Source organism: Cyclopterus lumpus, chromosome 14 (assembly GCF_009769545.1).
Source record: "Cyclopterus lumpus isolate fCycLum1 chromosome 14, fCycLum1.pri, whole genome shotgun sequence".
Classification (NCBI taxonomy): Eukaryota; Metazoa; Chordata; class Actinopteri; order Perciformes; family Cyclopteridae; genus Cyclopterus; species Cyclopterus lumpus.
In genome coordinates, this window is record NC_046979.1 from 16,497,650 (window position 1) to 16,513,801 (window position 16,152).

General features: G+C 43.5%; 1 protein-coding gene across 1 annotated transcript in view; it reads right to left on the reverse strand.

Annotated features, from left to right (window-relative positions):
* The window catches only part of LOC117742532 (roundabout homolog 1-like), a 74,847-nt gene that overhangs the window by 2,954 nt on the left and 55,741 nt on the right, over positions 1-16,152 (reverse strand). Inside the window, exons 4-25 of the mRNA XM_034549996.1 lie at positions 15,797-15,954; positions 12,109-12,229; positions 10,956-11,094; positions 10,724-10,851; positions 9,248-9,256; positions 8,810-8,934; positions 8,538-8,709; positions 6,308-6,513; positions 6,130-6,211; positions 5,861-6,029; positions 5,599-5,765; positions 5,380-5,501; positions 4,293-4,527; positions 3,956-4,077; positions 3,583-3,754; positions 3,088-3,285; positions 2,365-2,391; positions 1,520-1,559; positions 1,178-1,332; positions 714-1,079; positions 506-625; positions 278-413 (exon numbers count right to left, since the gene is read on the reverse strand). Of these exons, the coding sequence (XP_034405887.1) occupies positions 278-413; positions 506-625; positions 714-1,079; positions 1,178-1,332; positions 1,520-1,559; positions 2,365-2,391; positions 3,088-3,285; positions 3,583-3,754; positions 3,956-4,077; positions 4,293-4,527; positions 5,380-5,501; positions 5,599-5,765; positions 5,861-6,029; positions 6,130-6,211; positions 6,308-6,513; positions 8,538-8,709; positions 8,810-8,934; positions 9,248-9,256; positions 10,724-10,851; positions 10,956-11,094; positions 12,109-12,229; positions 15,797-15,954 (3,169 nt within the window). The remainder of the gene's footprint in view (positions 1-277; positions 414-505; positions 626-713; positions 1,080-1,177; positions 1,333-1,519; positions 1,560-2,364; positions 2,392-3,087; positions 3,286-3,582; positions 3,755-3,955; positions 4,078-4,292; positions 4,528-5,379; positions 5,502-5,598; positions 5,766-5,860; positions 6,030-6,129; positions 6,212-6,307; positions 6,514-8,537; positions 8,710-8,809; positions 8,935-9,247; positions 9,257-10,723; positions 10,852-10,955; positions 11,095-12,108; positions 12,230-15,796; positions 15,955-16,152) is intronic.

The window sequence follows — 16,152 nt, forward strand, 5'->3', positions numbered from 1 at the left end:
TCTGTTCATGTGTATTTTATGAAGTAATTATTTGCAACCTGCTGTCATAATAAACCGTCTGACAAAGACAAGAATTTAAACTGTGTAATTAGTTTTGGTTAAAAGTGTTGACTGTGTCTAAAAGGACATGTTTGAACAAAGGGTTTGCAGGTGTTCACAGCATACCTCCCATTATGCTTGTGTGAGTCAGATAACTTCATCGTAGTATTTATTTTTGTCAATTGCAATCGCTGTAATTCAACAGCTTTTAAATATATATATATATATATATATATACCTCCTTTCCATCGGTAGGCTGTACTCATCACAGTCCCAGGCATTAGCATGAGGAGGAGACAGCGCTTCTCCCCAGCTTACTGCATTATGTTTTGGGATCTTTGGGGCTCGCGTTCCTTTCTTTTGATTTTGACTCCCTGAGAGATGAGAGGAAAACATCAAGGTAAACGCAGACTTATGGCTCGCCTGGTTAAAATTCACCAGTGTGCAGAGCAGCCGTTGGCCTTACCGGAGGTGCTGTTGCTGCCTCTGTCAGAGCTGTGGTGTGAGCCTCCTGTGCTGTGATCACGGGTCTGGTTGTAGGGTATCGTTTTCGGATGGATCATTCCTTCACTTCCTTGAAAGTGATCTGAAGACAAAAACGCAAGAACATTTGCAACACCTTTACGTTTTCTTTTTACATAAATTGTGTGAAGCAAATCCTGACCCTACTTTACCTTTATTTAGCATGTTTTGCTCAAATATGTTGTACTGCATCTGCGCCGCCATCTCCTTTGGTATTGGAGGCGGGTTGGGGGGCTGTTTCCAGCAGGGCACGTCCATTTGCTCCGCTGTCGCGCCACCGGTGCCCGCCTTGTTCTTAATGCTGGCCTGGATCAGCTGTGTGGTGGCGTACGGGATGGGTTCATATGTGGCTGCTGAATCTCCTCCTGGACTCGCGTAGCACAAGTTGGAGTTGTTGAACGTTTTAATCTCATTGAGCTTGTTGGAGAGGTTCACATCGCTGTAAATGGCCGTCTCAGAGCCGTGCTGTCCCCCCTGTTTGTTTTCTGGATGCTTTCCATAGTTTGCAATGCAGTCAGCTGGGGATAAAACATGAGCACGAAATCAGCAGAGGAACACGCAGGAAGTCACAAAGCTTCCGCTTAGAGGTACATCAGAGGCTCAGTGTTGCACTAACCTGGTCGGCTGTATGTTGTCATGTTACTGTCACTGGTGCCATTGCCATTATTGCAGCAGTTGATGCTGCAGTCCTTGTGATTGGCACACGCATTCGGCCAATTGTCGGGCAGCCACAGCTGGTTTAGAGGTTCGCCCATGCTGAGAAGGCCGGGTCTGCAATAAGGAGGATCACAGGCTGTCAATCAAAACCTGCCATCATCGCTGATGAATGAGCATGGGGCGGTGGCATGAGGTTCATCATTTGGAGAAGGGAGACATCTCCCCCCAGTGTTTCCTCAATGTAACTGCATTTCTCCGGTGAGTCTTTTGTATGACACAAAGGGACAAAAATATCACTCACCTGCCAGCACTGCATACAGATTCTCCTCTTTGATATGCCACTGCTCAGAGATAAAGAAGAAGGAAAAAAAAACATTAAACCTTGATGAGCTGTCAAAAAGAGGAAAGTGCCAAAGGCAGATAAAGTGAAGCAATGAAAGGCAGGCATAGATTATATGCAGACACTCTTTAGTCAAAAGTTTGCACTCACTTTAATGCAAGCTTCCATGACACAAAGTCAGACTCTGTGGTTTAATGTGCATGAACACAACTCAAGTAATTGCCTGTGCCTTTACCTACCGCCACATACCTTCAGAACTGATTTAGAAACATTGTTTGAGACTGTTCCCTTCTGCTACCAGCAAAACATCAAACAAATAAAATCCTATGGCAGAATATATTCTGTATTTTACTTATTTAATCAAATGCACCTAACCTAGTGAACAGGCAGGCTTGGCACATCCACATATAGAGGTTTATGGAAAAGCACATTATTGCATTATTGTGATCAAATTTGACCCAACAAATATATCTTTACATCTTGCTACATATACACTTTAAATAAATAACTATTTAATCTCCCTTTTAGCTCATATTCTTGATGATGTTTTACTTTATTTGAGTTACATGTATGTGTTAGCAGTATTGTAGTTTGAGCTGTTCTTAAAAAAATCCCATTTATATGCACTTTTAGCATTGTGCAATCTTTCAGTTGTGCTTCCATACCTTGATATATGAACGTACCAGTGATAAACTGAATTGCAATCGTGGAATATTTCAACTGAATAAAATACAATAACTCGATAAACATGCTTTCCAAATAGATTAAACACCACACACAATAGCAGAAAAGCATACAGTACATACCTGTAGGTGTAAAGGTGAATGAAGGGACTGTAGGACAGACAGGGAATGGGAGTAAGATGAGCAAAGTGACATCATTTCAATAAACAGTGGCCATGTGCTTTGATATGTTGACGTGTCTACGCATGCACTCTCTGCTGTGTGATGGACATCTCTTCATGTAAAAAACTGTACAAACATGTAAATCACCACATGCCATCTGCCTTAATGCTGCCTCTGTCTTTTGGAAAGTGTCCAGGTGAAGGTTAATGTGTGTGTGTGGGGGGTGGGGGGGGGGGGGGTGACAGGCAACCGTGATATTGGAGCAGACGTGGTAATGGCAGGTTGACAGGCCTGTGCTGTGTTGGGAAAATGACACTCTACAAATAAACGACTAAAGGTCAGCCTTTGACTCGCTGCACAGTCGCAAATGCTAATTTGTTTCTGAAGTCTTTGTGTCAAAGGAAGATTATACCGGAGCAATTTTTTCCGCCTTTGATGTGATCTGCTCATCAGCCTCTTAAATTATTCCTTAATATCAACGAGAGGATAGACTGCTGTTTAGCGCGGTGGCAGCGTGTCGTCGCTTCATCCCTTCTACAATCGTAATGACCTTCAAATGTTCCCACAAAAGTAACATGACACACTTTTAATGCGGACGCACACATAGGATGAGCTATCTTGAACATACGTTCATCCACCTGTCTAACACACACACACACACACACATAACGGAGAAACACACACCCTTGCGGATGCCAGTGTATGTGCTGCTGAGGCCACTTCTCTTCTTGCGATGACGGTAGAGCCACACGCTGAAGATCATGAGGACCAACCAGCAGGTGGCGCCAATGCCAGCAATGAAGGCCGGTTGCCTCACCACATCTGAGATCTGAGACAACGTGTCTTTCTCCTCACTGATATCCATCATCTGTCCTGCGTAGTCTAGCCGGTAAAAGAAGACAGAGAGGAGACATTATACAGTATGTGTTTGACAAATGAATGCTCAAAAATGTTGACGCAGCAGCAAAGATCGTTAAAAAACTATATGAAGCTAAGTAACAGCAGGGTAAGCACAACATGGTGCTTTATTACACTTTCTTTTTTATGAACACTGTATAATGAAAAGGAGGCTGAGAGACACTATAGAAGTGTTCACCATGAGATGCTGTGTCATTGTTTCTAGGCCTACTTTTGTGACACCTAACTAAATAAACACTCCTATCTTGGGAGAACTCTCACCTAATTGAAAAAAAGTGACATCACTCTTGACCCCAGGTCCAGCACCATTGCTGGCCGCAACCTCCACGCTGTAACGAATTCCTGGCGCCAGACTGGAGATGAGCACAGAAAAGGTGGAGCCATCGACCGACTGGTTTACATGATACCGGCTCTCATTACCCAGGCACCAGATCTGTCAAGAGAAGGTGACGAGGAGATGAGATGACAGTGATTGCCTGAGGGACACATCCGACAACACAAGAGGCCTCATCAGCCTCTCAAAGGTGTCATTTACATTCTAACTGTTGCACTCATGAGTCAGAGCATGTGTACAGAGGAGGAGGAGGGGGAGGGGTGGGGGTTGAGGGGGGGAGTTGGAGGCTTCTTTTCTTACTTTGTACTCCTGAATGACTCCAGCTTCTTCCCGGTCCGGAGGCGGTTTCCAAGCAACAAGGATGGCGGTCCCATTGGCATCACTTTTTGTCACCGTAACGCCCTGTGGTGCTCTGCTAGGGGCTAAGACAATGAAGTACACAGTTAACCACGCAGAACTAAATTAAATCTCATTTTCATGCTGTCTGCATCCCAGTTGCGGTCTGCATCTCGAACTGGTTTGCACACTTAAAAAGCAATACTTGGCTTTTGTGTTGTCCTCTAAATATAGACTGAAAGAAATGAAAGAGTCATTTACTTCCTCTCAGCTATGTGTTGCTACATGTAATACCACTCACCTTCTTCCAATGTCCTGACCACCTTCACCTCACTGTCAGCTCCCTGGAACTCATCAAAGAAGGGGCGCACTTTGAACTCGTAGATGGATCCTCTCCTCAGCTGGCCGATCACCACGCCGTCCTCCCGTGGGGCGTGTACCTCCAGGACACTCCACTGACCCTCTGGCTGGCCATGCTCAGCGGACGCCCTGTAAAGCACCTTGTAACCCTGAATGTATTGGGACTGCTGCTCGACCTGGTGGAGGTGCAGAGATAAAAACACGCACAACGTGCGACAGTGATAATGAGCTTTTTGATAATGAGCGAAAAACACAAGAGATGTGTGAATGTGAGGCAGTTATTACTTTACAATTATTATATCTGCGTGTGAGAATGATAATCCTGCAGGAATGATTTCCTTAGCACTTAGGTTGATAAAGTTTAACACGTCCTCATATCTGAATGTTCACTATACACCACAATAACAGGTCATTAATAGTTTCCATTCATCATGGCTGTGGTTCAATTCAAGCCAGGAGAGGATTAGGCGCTTTCCATTTGAACCACAACATTTTGACAATAAATGCATAAAAATGTGTTTGGCTGAAGGCACAATGTATCACACCAAAGATACATCCGCTTCTCTGAACAGTGGGTTTATTTTCTGCTAATAAGGGTTGAGAAAGAATCCCACATGTAATTTCAGCATAAAATACATATTTTAAACACTTTACTGTTGCACAAGGCATTTTAGGCTCAAAGCTGTTCCTGAACTGTTGGGATCTCTCCACTTCTCTACATCTCCGTTGAAAGTGAATTTCCCCATTCATGCTTGATGGTTCACTTCTTCGTGTTGCTCGGGACAATGAGAGAAAACTTACCACAGAGTATAAATCTGCTTCTATAATAATTAAAAAAACTATGTCAGCAGACAGCCTTGTTTTATTTTTCAAACCACTTGGCTCTTATACCATTTGTGAATATGCAGTATGTGTTTCCATTTGGCAAAAATTGCAGGTTTGACCTTTTCCCATATTTACCCTAACTCTGACATGTAGCAATACTGTTGACTGTGTGCAGGACAGTCACCATGGCATGGCCCCCTTACCATCCACTGCACCCTCACAGCAGAAGCCGACACGACTGTTGGTGTGTGCAGGTGGATAACCACATCGCCGAGCTCCCGCTGGACGTGACGGTGATCCACGCCCTGCATGGTGGAAGTGCCGTCTGTTGGTGCAAAAGGAAGGAAGTCAAATGGCAACAATGAACGCATTCATTCGAATTGGATTTGGAATGTTAAAGGATCGAAAAAGCCCACACCGACCTTGTGTTCGGACAGAGCCGGAGATTGGACTGGGGTCACTGAGGCCATAAGCATTCACCGCTCGGACCATAAAGAGGTAGACAGCTGCAGGCTTCAGGTTCCTCAGTATAAAAGTCTGAGTCTTTATATGCTCGGCGAGGGTCACCCATCTGCTGCCTGACGTATAACTGCAGGGAGAGGTGACAAAAGGGTCACACGCTGACGCAAGGGAAGTTTCACCGCGCTCGATGGTTGGGGCATGCAACATACTGCAGTGTCTGACCTGAATGCCTCGATCAGGTAAGATGTAGGCGGAGCGCCGGCATCCACTTTCGATTTCCACGACAGAGTGACCGAAGTGCGTCCGACGTCGGTCACCTCGGGTTTAGATGGAGCGCTGGGAATCAGTTTGGGGTCTCTCGGCTGACTGGCCTGAACAACAACTCCAAACTCTGTCGGAGATACCAAGAAATGCATTTAAGTACCCGACGCAGGACTCCTCCCCCGTGTATTCACAACATGTACGACTCCGTCTCCATCTGTGCGACCTACCCTCCACCTGTAAGTAAGCTGTCCAGGAAGCCTCTCCATTTGGACTGGAAGCTACACAAGTGTAGAAGCCTGTGTCTCCCAGCTGACGACAGGAAGTGCAGTAGCAGACATTAGTGGGCTCGCTTGGCTCATTGCTGTCGCTGAAATTGCTGAACACTAACTGCCGTGTTACTCCTACCTTGGCGTAGCGGATCTCCAGTGATCCTGTGTCTGCTACCGACATGCGGGAGTCCACCGGAGACACCGCGGCACCATCCTTCTGCCAGTGGACTGTAGGCGGTGGAGAGTCAGCTGTTTGGCAACCCAGGACCACTGTGCTGTCCACAGGAATGGTCTGATTGAGTGGGCCCTGCCTAATCACAGGAGGTGGGTGGTCCGACCCAGCTAATAAAGAAAGAAGAAGAAGAAAAAAGAAGTAGAGAAGTAAAAGACTAATAATGTAGAGAGCATAGCACTCAACAACACGGAAGTATGTAATGCTTTAGAAATGTTTCTGTTGGCTTTTTGAGAAGTTTTCTCCAAACCGGTATGCTTTTTAATAAAATGTCAAGATGTCATATTTATATTATGTTTAGCCTACAAGAGCCACTGCAGCTCAAACTTGTTTATGTTTTTTGGGGTCATGTTTATTTACCTACCAGCATCTGTTTGAGGTTTGAGAAACATTGTAGTCAATATAAGGGCAGCATTGGTAAAGTGAGGTTAGGGTGAGATCTCACTCTCTGGGGTCGAGCACATGTGATTTGTGTGCTTAATCTCTTTAAACAGAGGTAACGAGGTCTCCTAACTGAAGTTGCTCACAGGATGCTATCATTTCCTGTTGGTACAAAAGGTATATTACATTCTTGTATTGAACTTTATCCTGTTAATTGTAAAAACAGTGGGGACGCCCGGTGTCCGTGTGGCTGAGGCGCGTACCGTTTTAACTGCAAGGTCACCGGTTTCATTGCTGTTGTGTGACTTCTTGCATTGCCTTCTCTGTATCTCAACTATCACTTTCAAATAATGGCAAAAATGCCCTAAAAAAAAAAGGAGTGTCAACAGTATATTATGGAATTGGAGATTGAGGTTGACAAAAGAAATAAAAGTAAGATAGATGAAACCCAAAACGCTGCAAAAAAGAAAGAAAAAGAAAGACAGATAAGATGTGAAAGATATTGAAAGGAAAATTGGTAAAGAGAGAACAATAGGTTTAGTTGGCTGGGCAGGCAGTGGAGGAAAAATAAATCAACTTTTCCCCTCCAGCGGAGAGCAACTAATCGTTCATTCGGCAGTACGTACTGCTGGAGCCGGCAGAGCCCAACTAATAACAATTCCACTTAGATAACAGAACTCTCTCTCTCTCTCTTACATTTTAAAACCCTGTGGATGGAGGAAGGGGTTCTAGATAAATAAATAAAAAAAGGTGATGGGAACACGCCTTGAAAACTGCCAGAGGTGCCAGTTATTTCCATACAAATGCACCACTCCAAATGGGGATAAGAGGAGTGTGGTGGGATGGAGATAATTTGGGGGAGGGGAGAGTAGAGAGAAACAGGTGCAGGCGGGAGTGCAGTGCTTTAGACCACTGACAAAATTACATAAAACATAACCTCATCTTTTTTATTTCCATTAGCTGTTACAGATTATTCACTGAGTGGATGCCTCTCATTTCCCTAGAAAGAAGGCTGTAGAACACAATACCAATATAGACAGCAGTTTATCCTTTATAAGTAATTGGGCTGCACTGAACAACTCAGAGATGTAGTAACTGACTGTTTAAGCCCGAAGCAATTATCGTTATTAATTTATTTGATATGTACATAGTACGCAGTTACCCACACACATGCATTCATCATCACACAGGTCGTTTAATTTGAAGCTTGTATACTTTGCTGGTGGTGTGTATTACTGGCGTGGACCTCCAAGCACATTTAAATTGCTTTTTTTTTTCTTTTTTTTTTTAAACAATTATCACAGTTATTTTTTATCACCCTGGATTTGGATTAAAGTCCCTCAGACCCCTTTCCATATAAAAGTACCTTTCAATCCTGCCCTCCTAATTCACATATATTTACGGTAGAATAAAACCCAAACTGAGTTGTATTAATGGAAACTAGTGACAATCCTCTGAATTTAGATTACAAACTGTACTGTTGTTAGTTCTCAAATTTTATGTTCAGAAAAGTCCAGACCCTCTTCAAAACACAATCACCATGGAAACAGACGGTTTGGAGCAACATAAATCCTGAATTCCCGTCGCTGACAGTTAGTAGCTCTCACCAGTCTGCAACCCAGACCAGTTAGTAGCCTAAGACACCTGCTCAACAATGTAGTCTGTTTAGCCAGACGACAAAACATTGAAAATAGAAAGCTGCCCCCCCCCTTCCCCCTCCATCTGCCCTCCATCACACCTTCCCTTTACTCACAGTCTGTGACCTCCAGCAGTGCTTTGGTAATAACACTGCCAGCTATGTTGAGAGCCTGGCAGCTGTAGAAGCCGCCATCAGAGCGCTGAACATCGGTAATAGTCAAACTGCCCATCTGGGAGACGGACAGACGGCTAAAGGGCTGCGGTGGCTGGTAAGAGAACAGGAGACTCTGGAGAGAAGACAGAGATCAGAGAGTTTGAATCCCATTTATTTGCTATTTTGCAAAGAGTCGTGATTAAGTGTGACGACGGACCGAGTGTCAATCTCACCTCACTGCCCTCCCTCTGCCAGAAGATAGCGGGCTGTGGGTTGCCAGTGGCCTCGCACTGGAAGGTGACCGTCCTGCCCACTGCCACCACCTGGTTCCTGGGGCGTACGGCAAATGCCGGGGGCACTGCAGAGGAAATGAGGCCCTAATTAACTGGCAGCCTGATACATTGTCATCATTCCCAGTTTCAGAACATCTCAGTATGCATGAAAAGCTCAAGGAGTATAAAGGCTAAGTGTGTATGAAGCAGGGGACAGACATTATTTACCTTCTTTTCAAATGGAGAAAAAAAAAACAGCACATATCTATTGATTAACCAGCACATAACATGAATTACATACTGTGTTGGTGGATGGATAAACAGTGAAGATGACAATGACAGGGGCTTAAACTTTCTTGTTGCTGTCAGATGGTGGATGAGGGATGGATGACAACTTACCAGTATTGACTACAAGGGAAAAAACACACAAAAAAGAGCAGTTGTAATGAGTCATGAAGGCACACACAGGTATATGAATGAAGCACTCAACAGTATTGACACATGCTTGAAAGAGTGAGCACAATGGAATTGGTATGCAAGACAGTCAGACAATATGTTCAAACGTATTTAATTTTTGGGAATAAAAGTTTTAAAAAAAAACACTCACACAAACAAAAATGTAATTAAAATAAAAAAAGGTGTCAATGGACGAGGCCTGCTGTTTAGCCCCTGTTAGACCCAACAGACTAGTAGACCGTAAGGTGTGAAACGTATATATGTATAATTGCTGCTTTGAGTTATAGGGCCAGACATCCTTGAGGCGTATTTGGACAAAGATACAATCCTCTAACGAGCACGTACAACTGTGAGGGGTGAGAAAGGAGTATTGTGTCTGGGTAGAAGGTAGAAGCGTGAGCTGCTGGTGGTATGCAGGGATTTAATACACAAAAAAAGACACATTTTGACGTGGAAACTACCGCGCATCTTAATCTGTAAACTGGATTTATTGTGAAACGAATGGCTAGCTAACCAGCTAGCATATCGCGAATAGAAAATGAAATCAAATTGTGCATGCTACATTTGTTTCAAATGGCAACTGTTCAACACCAACCAAATGTTCACGGTCCGTAAAAAGTATTCCATGATTAAGACTAACGCTACGATTGCACCTGTTTTGAAAAAAAAAAATGTAATTATGAAACATATATTTACTTAGGTAGCTCGCTGTTTCCTCCCGTTATACAACTTATACTCACCTGACACTTATTCCTGCCCTCCTCCATTCACTGCCCAAATTAGCTATGGCCCCCACCCCCCAGACACTCGTTTTTTTTGGGATGGGAGAGGAAGACGGTGTAATTGGAACCGTGTAATTTCCCAGCATGCAACCAGCCATGTCTTATCTTTAATTAAGTCCTACTGCCCTCACAGTCTATGTCACCCACTGTGAGTTTGCGTGGTTTTGTGTGTACATATGCGAGTCTCTGTGTCACTGCTCATTTTCGGCCACTGATTTAAGAACTAAAGGGTGCCGATGTGGCAGGACCCACAGACCAAATGAATCCATCATCTGCAAGCAAGTAAACATTTACTCTGCGCGCTCTTCTCGGTGTACACAGGACATTACCATGAAACGCACTGTAAACAAACTGCTGCAATGTCCTATACTGCTTGTTTGTTATAATTGCTGCAGACATCATATGACCTCGAGCAAGGAAGTGAACAAAAAATGCCAGAGATACTCTGTAAACATAAAGTCCCTGCCTGCTAATTTGTGACACTCCAAGACAGGATTCGATTCTCCTGTTGGGCTAGATGCAGCTGTGTTGCAAATACCTCGTCCATGAAAAGTAAATGCGAGGGTCTGAAAAACAGTGTATCTAGAAGAGAAGAACATTTAGAGGACATTGCATGTGTGTGTCGGGTTGTACTGACCATGGACAGTGAGCGTGGCGGATGATTCAGACTTGCCGACCATGTTCTCCACCACACATGTATAGGAGCCCTCATCTAAAGAGGTCACTTGGCGAACAATCAACGTATGGTCCTCTAGGATTTCAAATCTGTGGACAGAACGGACACGCATAAATCGTGAGATGAAAGAAAAAAGTTGAAACGCGCCGTTAGCATGGTAGATGAATGCATAGAGGGCTTTTTTGTGCATTACCGGCCCTTAGGCAGGTCGGAGTCATCTTTCCTCCAGCGGACAGTGGGAACAGGGTCTCCTTGAACCACACAGTGGAACTCCACGCTCTCCTCTGCCAACACCACCACGCTGCTGGGCCGCTTCATGAAGGTTGGCCGCTCTGCAGGGCAGCGACGAACATGAATACCCATCGAATCATCACTGGCATTATGTCAAAGAGGGCTCCATATCTATATTCCTACACGGCTTATGTTCATATATTTACAGTTCAGATGATCTACCTGTCTATTCTACATTTTTTTTTGTAATCACAGAAACCTGTCTAAATGTCACCGTACCAAGTTTAATAATGCATTGTATCGCTTACGTTTAAAAGGTAACATTGTGTTTCAATCAGTTTACAATAACGTGCACAAAAAAATAACAGGTACGATCTGTTGAGGAACAGAAAACATTCAAAATGTTTACATAACTATGACTAAGCTATCTTTCTTTATTCTAGCTCTAACTGCCAATACCGTCTGCTCCTGTGACTTCAACCAATTGCTGGAGGATTTTTTTTCTCCAAAGAACACCACAAAAAAAACACACCACAAAAAGAAAACTTAGCAAAATATGCAAAGTAATCTACATATTGCAATGATCCTAGAGTTTTGGACACATTTAAAATTCCGCTGATAATCATCCGTCTGTCTCCAAAGACATTTAGTATGCACAACCTGTAGAATAACATGTTTTGACCTAGTTCTGCATTCAGCAATAATATTCTCACAGCCTTGAATGGCGCAATGAGGCACTGTACTGTATACTTCCAACCTCAACCAAGGTCATCTAACCCTGTGATACTGATAAGAGCTCTATTCTGATGGGAAATGTTGAAATGTGAAAATAAGTAGGGGGGTGGAGAACTGAGGCTTGAAACAGGCTTTTGGGGAGCTCTTATACTGAAAGGTTTGAGGGGTTGTGGCGTTGGATGTAGCAGCGGTAGGTGTTCAGCACTTGTTTGGAGGCAGTCAGGATGGTAGTGCTGCATAATCAACATAATGAATGGCTTATTATACCCCAGTCACAAAAACCCATGCATAGCAGACTGGCAAACTAAACAACTGTGAACTGAGAGGGTACTTAGACTAAGTGAAGCACTGCAACAGTGGGAAAAGCAATCACATGTTACCTAGCACAGTGAGTTCAGCGATCTCGCTCTCCCTCTCTCCCACCATGTTGGTTCCAACGCAGATGTATTTCCCTGCATCACTCTTCCTGGTGTTGGTGATCATCAGCTTGCCACTGCGAATCTAAGAGAAAGCACAGGATTATGAGCTCTTTACAAGCCTTATGTGCATTGTGAGAGAGAGAGAGAGAGAGAGAGAGAGAGAGAGAGAGAGAGAGAGACGGACACTTTCATAATTGATATGTGGTCAACGATTGGAAATTGAATAATGAAATGGGCCACAGCTGAAGTCCTGCATGTCGGACTTGTGTGCATCTGAATGCATCTCTTTATCTAAGGAACAGAACTGTTCTGCTTTTCAAGTTGCACAGAAGGTCACCCATTATGAAATTACATAATTCATATCTAGTGCTACATTTGCACAGAACCCTGGGAACAAAGACACCGCCTCTTTGTAGAGACCTTCCTCAGATGTTCAGTCAGCCGTCTTTGCCTTTCCCAAACTTTTTATCTCCTCTAGACTGAAATCTGCACAAACACACACGCACACACACACACGCACACGCACACACACACACACACACACACACATCAAAGAGGTGGAAGATATATGCACTCCATACTGTTTTCATTCTTTTCATATCCTATACACCAGACACCCCCACAGACTATGCTAGGTGTCTTCATAGCTTATAGTCTGCAGCTTCATGATAACATGATAACATAGCGGGTTCACATAACCATCTGAAGATCCCACACCAAACACAAGGCCATTCCCTGCACACAGACATCGGAGACCTTCTCCCAGGTATTCAATTAAACTTTCATCCTCGTTATTGTGATTTAAGATTGCTCCCCCCCCCCCCACACACACACACACACACACACACTCACATGAAGCAACTGAATCGCTCTATTCACACATGCCTGCTAGAGACACACGCAGCCTGGAAGAGCTGTGTTATTTCTTACCAGAGGTCAGAGGTCAAGGTTGCCTACCGTGCTGCGTCCATGAAGCAGGCCGGGGACTCAGCTTCATGCGAGACAGCACCTGGCTTGGCGAGCACTCTCCACTCACCAGCATACAGATAGAATGCATCATTAAATTGCTGCTGCAGGGATGAAACCACCAGCCTTTCATTTATTCGTAAGCCTCCTTCAGGCTAACCTTACGCCACAGACAGCTCACGCCGTACGCCAAATAAATAAGAACTAAGCGTGGCCTAAATGTGGCTGACATTCTAAATGTGTTGCAAATGATGTGGTTTGAAGAAGATGATTTAACGAACTGTGCTGTGACTTGTGGTCCTCTGTACTTCTAGTGCAGGAAGCCAACCACTCGAAATCACAAAGAGCGGGGAATTTGGGCACTGGTATTGCAGATTCAGCCATTTCTGTCAGTATCCAGTGGATTTGGTTTGGATTACAGAAATCATATTCGAGTCAATGCTAAATGTGTCATCACTGTCAGTATTGTATTGGACCAAAACTAAAATATATATAACGTATATATTTTGTTCTTCTTTTTTTTCTTTTTGGAATGTAGTTTAGTTTTTGTGTGGCTTATTTGCACGTGAAATATGAGCTAATTGCTTGAACTCTAGACAGTTAAATTACATTAATAAAAGCGATATGGTATAGCGGCAAATATAAAATAGGGTAACCTATGACATGCAGACATACAATAAAGGATGTATTTCCAATTACTTGAATGTCAATGGATAACTGTATTATTGGCTAATAATCTTTACCACACTGTAGTTTTCCCATTCCATTGAGTAAGCACTAACATTTTCATTACGTGCATAACCATATTAAAATGAGGCCTCTGATGTCATCCCGTTGAAACCCTGGATTAAGAGATTTATGTCTTAGATTCATCGGCATCCCTGTTGTTCGTTAATGAATCAATATAACGTTCTGTGGTAAGTACCAATGCCAGTAAATGACTCCTCCAGCAATGAAAAAATGATCTAGTGCAAACCAATGCCACGGACTAATGCTATACTTGTGTTCTGCAACTTTCTGCTGTTTGCTGTGAATACTGCTGCACTAGTAACATTAGCAGCTGATTAAAGAGCAGAACGAGAGCTTTTTAGTTTCCCTGGACTGACCGCTCCTCGTTTTTAGCAGCTATTCCATTTCTATGAAATCCAAATGTGGTTTGTCTATCCTCCTTCTCGGACACTGAAACCTCAGCTTTCTGTTTTTTTCTTCTTCTTCTTCTTCTTCTTCTTCTTCTTCTTCTTCTTCTTCTTCTTCTTCTTCTTCTTCTTCTTCTTCTTCTTCTTCTTCTTCTTCTTCTTCTTCTTCTTCAAATAGCCTTAGATGCCCTGAAGGCCCACACATTCTACAGGCTGCTTACGGTGACATCTATTTTCTTTTTTTATGAAAGCACTCCGCTTTTAAACAAAGTGAAAATCAATAAATCAAACTCTTGCTATCTGAGAGAGTCTTTCCTAAAAATGTTTTTAAGAATGAACTTTATGTCCATGTCATAATTAACAAATGATGGTCAAGGCCACGAGCGAAACCACTCAAAATGATGGAAAGTAGCCATGAATCACTTGTGGTGGACTTCTTTGGTCTTTGTACAGTAAGTGATGTCTTTGAGTGAACTTTCACAACAAGGAGATATTTCCATATAGAGAAGATGATTAAGGAGGATAAAGACAGGCACGCAGAAAGTACAAAGCAGAAAGCAGCCTTTGTATTTCCCTCAGAGGAGCCTGCCCCCCCCTGGCTCTGATCCACGCCTCTCCTTAAATCAGAGATAGCTGCTCTGTCCATCACAGTCCCCCAGAGAGACTCTACCTGTCACTCCGCACTAACATGAGCTTTGAATTTGCTCTTGTATGTCCCCGGGAGCATGCACAGACATTCAAATAAACAAATCAACACGCACACACACACACACACCACACACACGCACACACACACCACACACACACACATGCACACGCACCCAAGCACTAAACATGGCTATGTTCTTGAGTTAAAGGATGGAAAAGCCTGTTTCTACTGGCCTGACCAATCATAGGCTTCTGGAAACCAGTTATGTGTAATCAAAAACATGAAAAGACAATCACGCCACATGACAACTTAATTTAGCAGATTAATAGCACGCTGTAGCTCATATGATGACACTTTCAAGTTACGGCTTGTCGTCGTTGCCTGTTGTTGTGTATTTTTACCACCAGGTATATATATATTTCTTTTTTTAAAAACCATAATGTGCACTGCTTTCTTCTTATGGTATTTTTATGTGCCAAATAGATCTTTGGGGTTTTCTCCTGGCATTCTCGATCCTCTGCTGGGAACAGGACACAGGCACAGATGATGTTATATAATGTTCTCATGACCACAAGGAAATCATTTTGTGATTTCCACCTAACAATCTTGCTTCGCCATACTTCAAAGTGACAGAGGTGAAAGGTCATTTGTTCTTTAGAGTTCCTGAAAAGGGCACATGCAGCACAATGCTACTGTGGTGAAGCCCAGGGATAAATAGTACCTCACAGTACAGTTTTAAATCATGTGGTTGTCCCAACCGGTGATCCGTGTTTTGTCCAACAGTTAGACTCTAAACTGACGGTAAGTCATGACTAAATGTACACATTTGCGTGAACTATTCCTTAAAAAGGTCAGAAAGGGTGTGTAAAAGTTAAAAAGTCAAAGTGGCATCTCTTACTGTGATGCGTTCATCTCTGTCATCTAAGTTGGTGCCGTCTTTCCTCCAGGAGATGGTGGGTTCGGGGTGCCCACGGGGTGGTTGGCACTCCAGCACCGCCGGCTCCCCCACTGCGACCATCACGTCGACTGGGTTCTGTCTGAAGTCATCGCGCAAAACTGGAGAAACGCACAGAAAAACAAAACGGTAAATAGAGTGGAACTCAAGGATGTTTGACGATGATTTTGCAATGAAATTACAACATTCGCTGATGTTGTTGTGTGTCTCCAAGTGTTGCTGTGTTTATTGTGGGAATGAGAAGACTGACTGATGCGGTATCCAGCTTTCACCCGTGGGAATTGTAACGCTCAGGATTC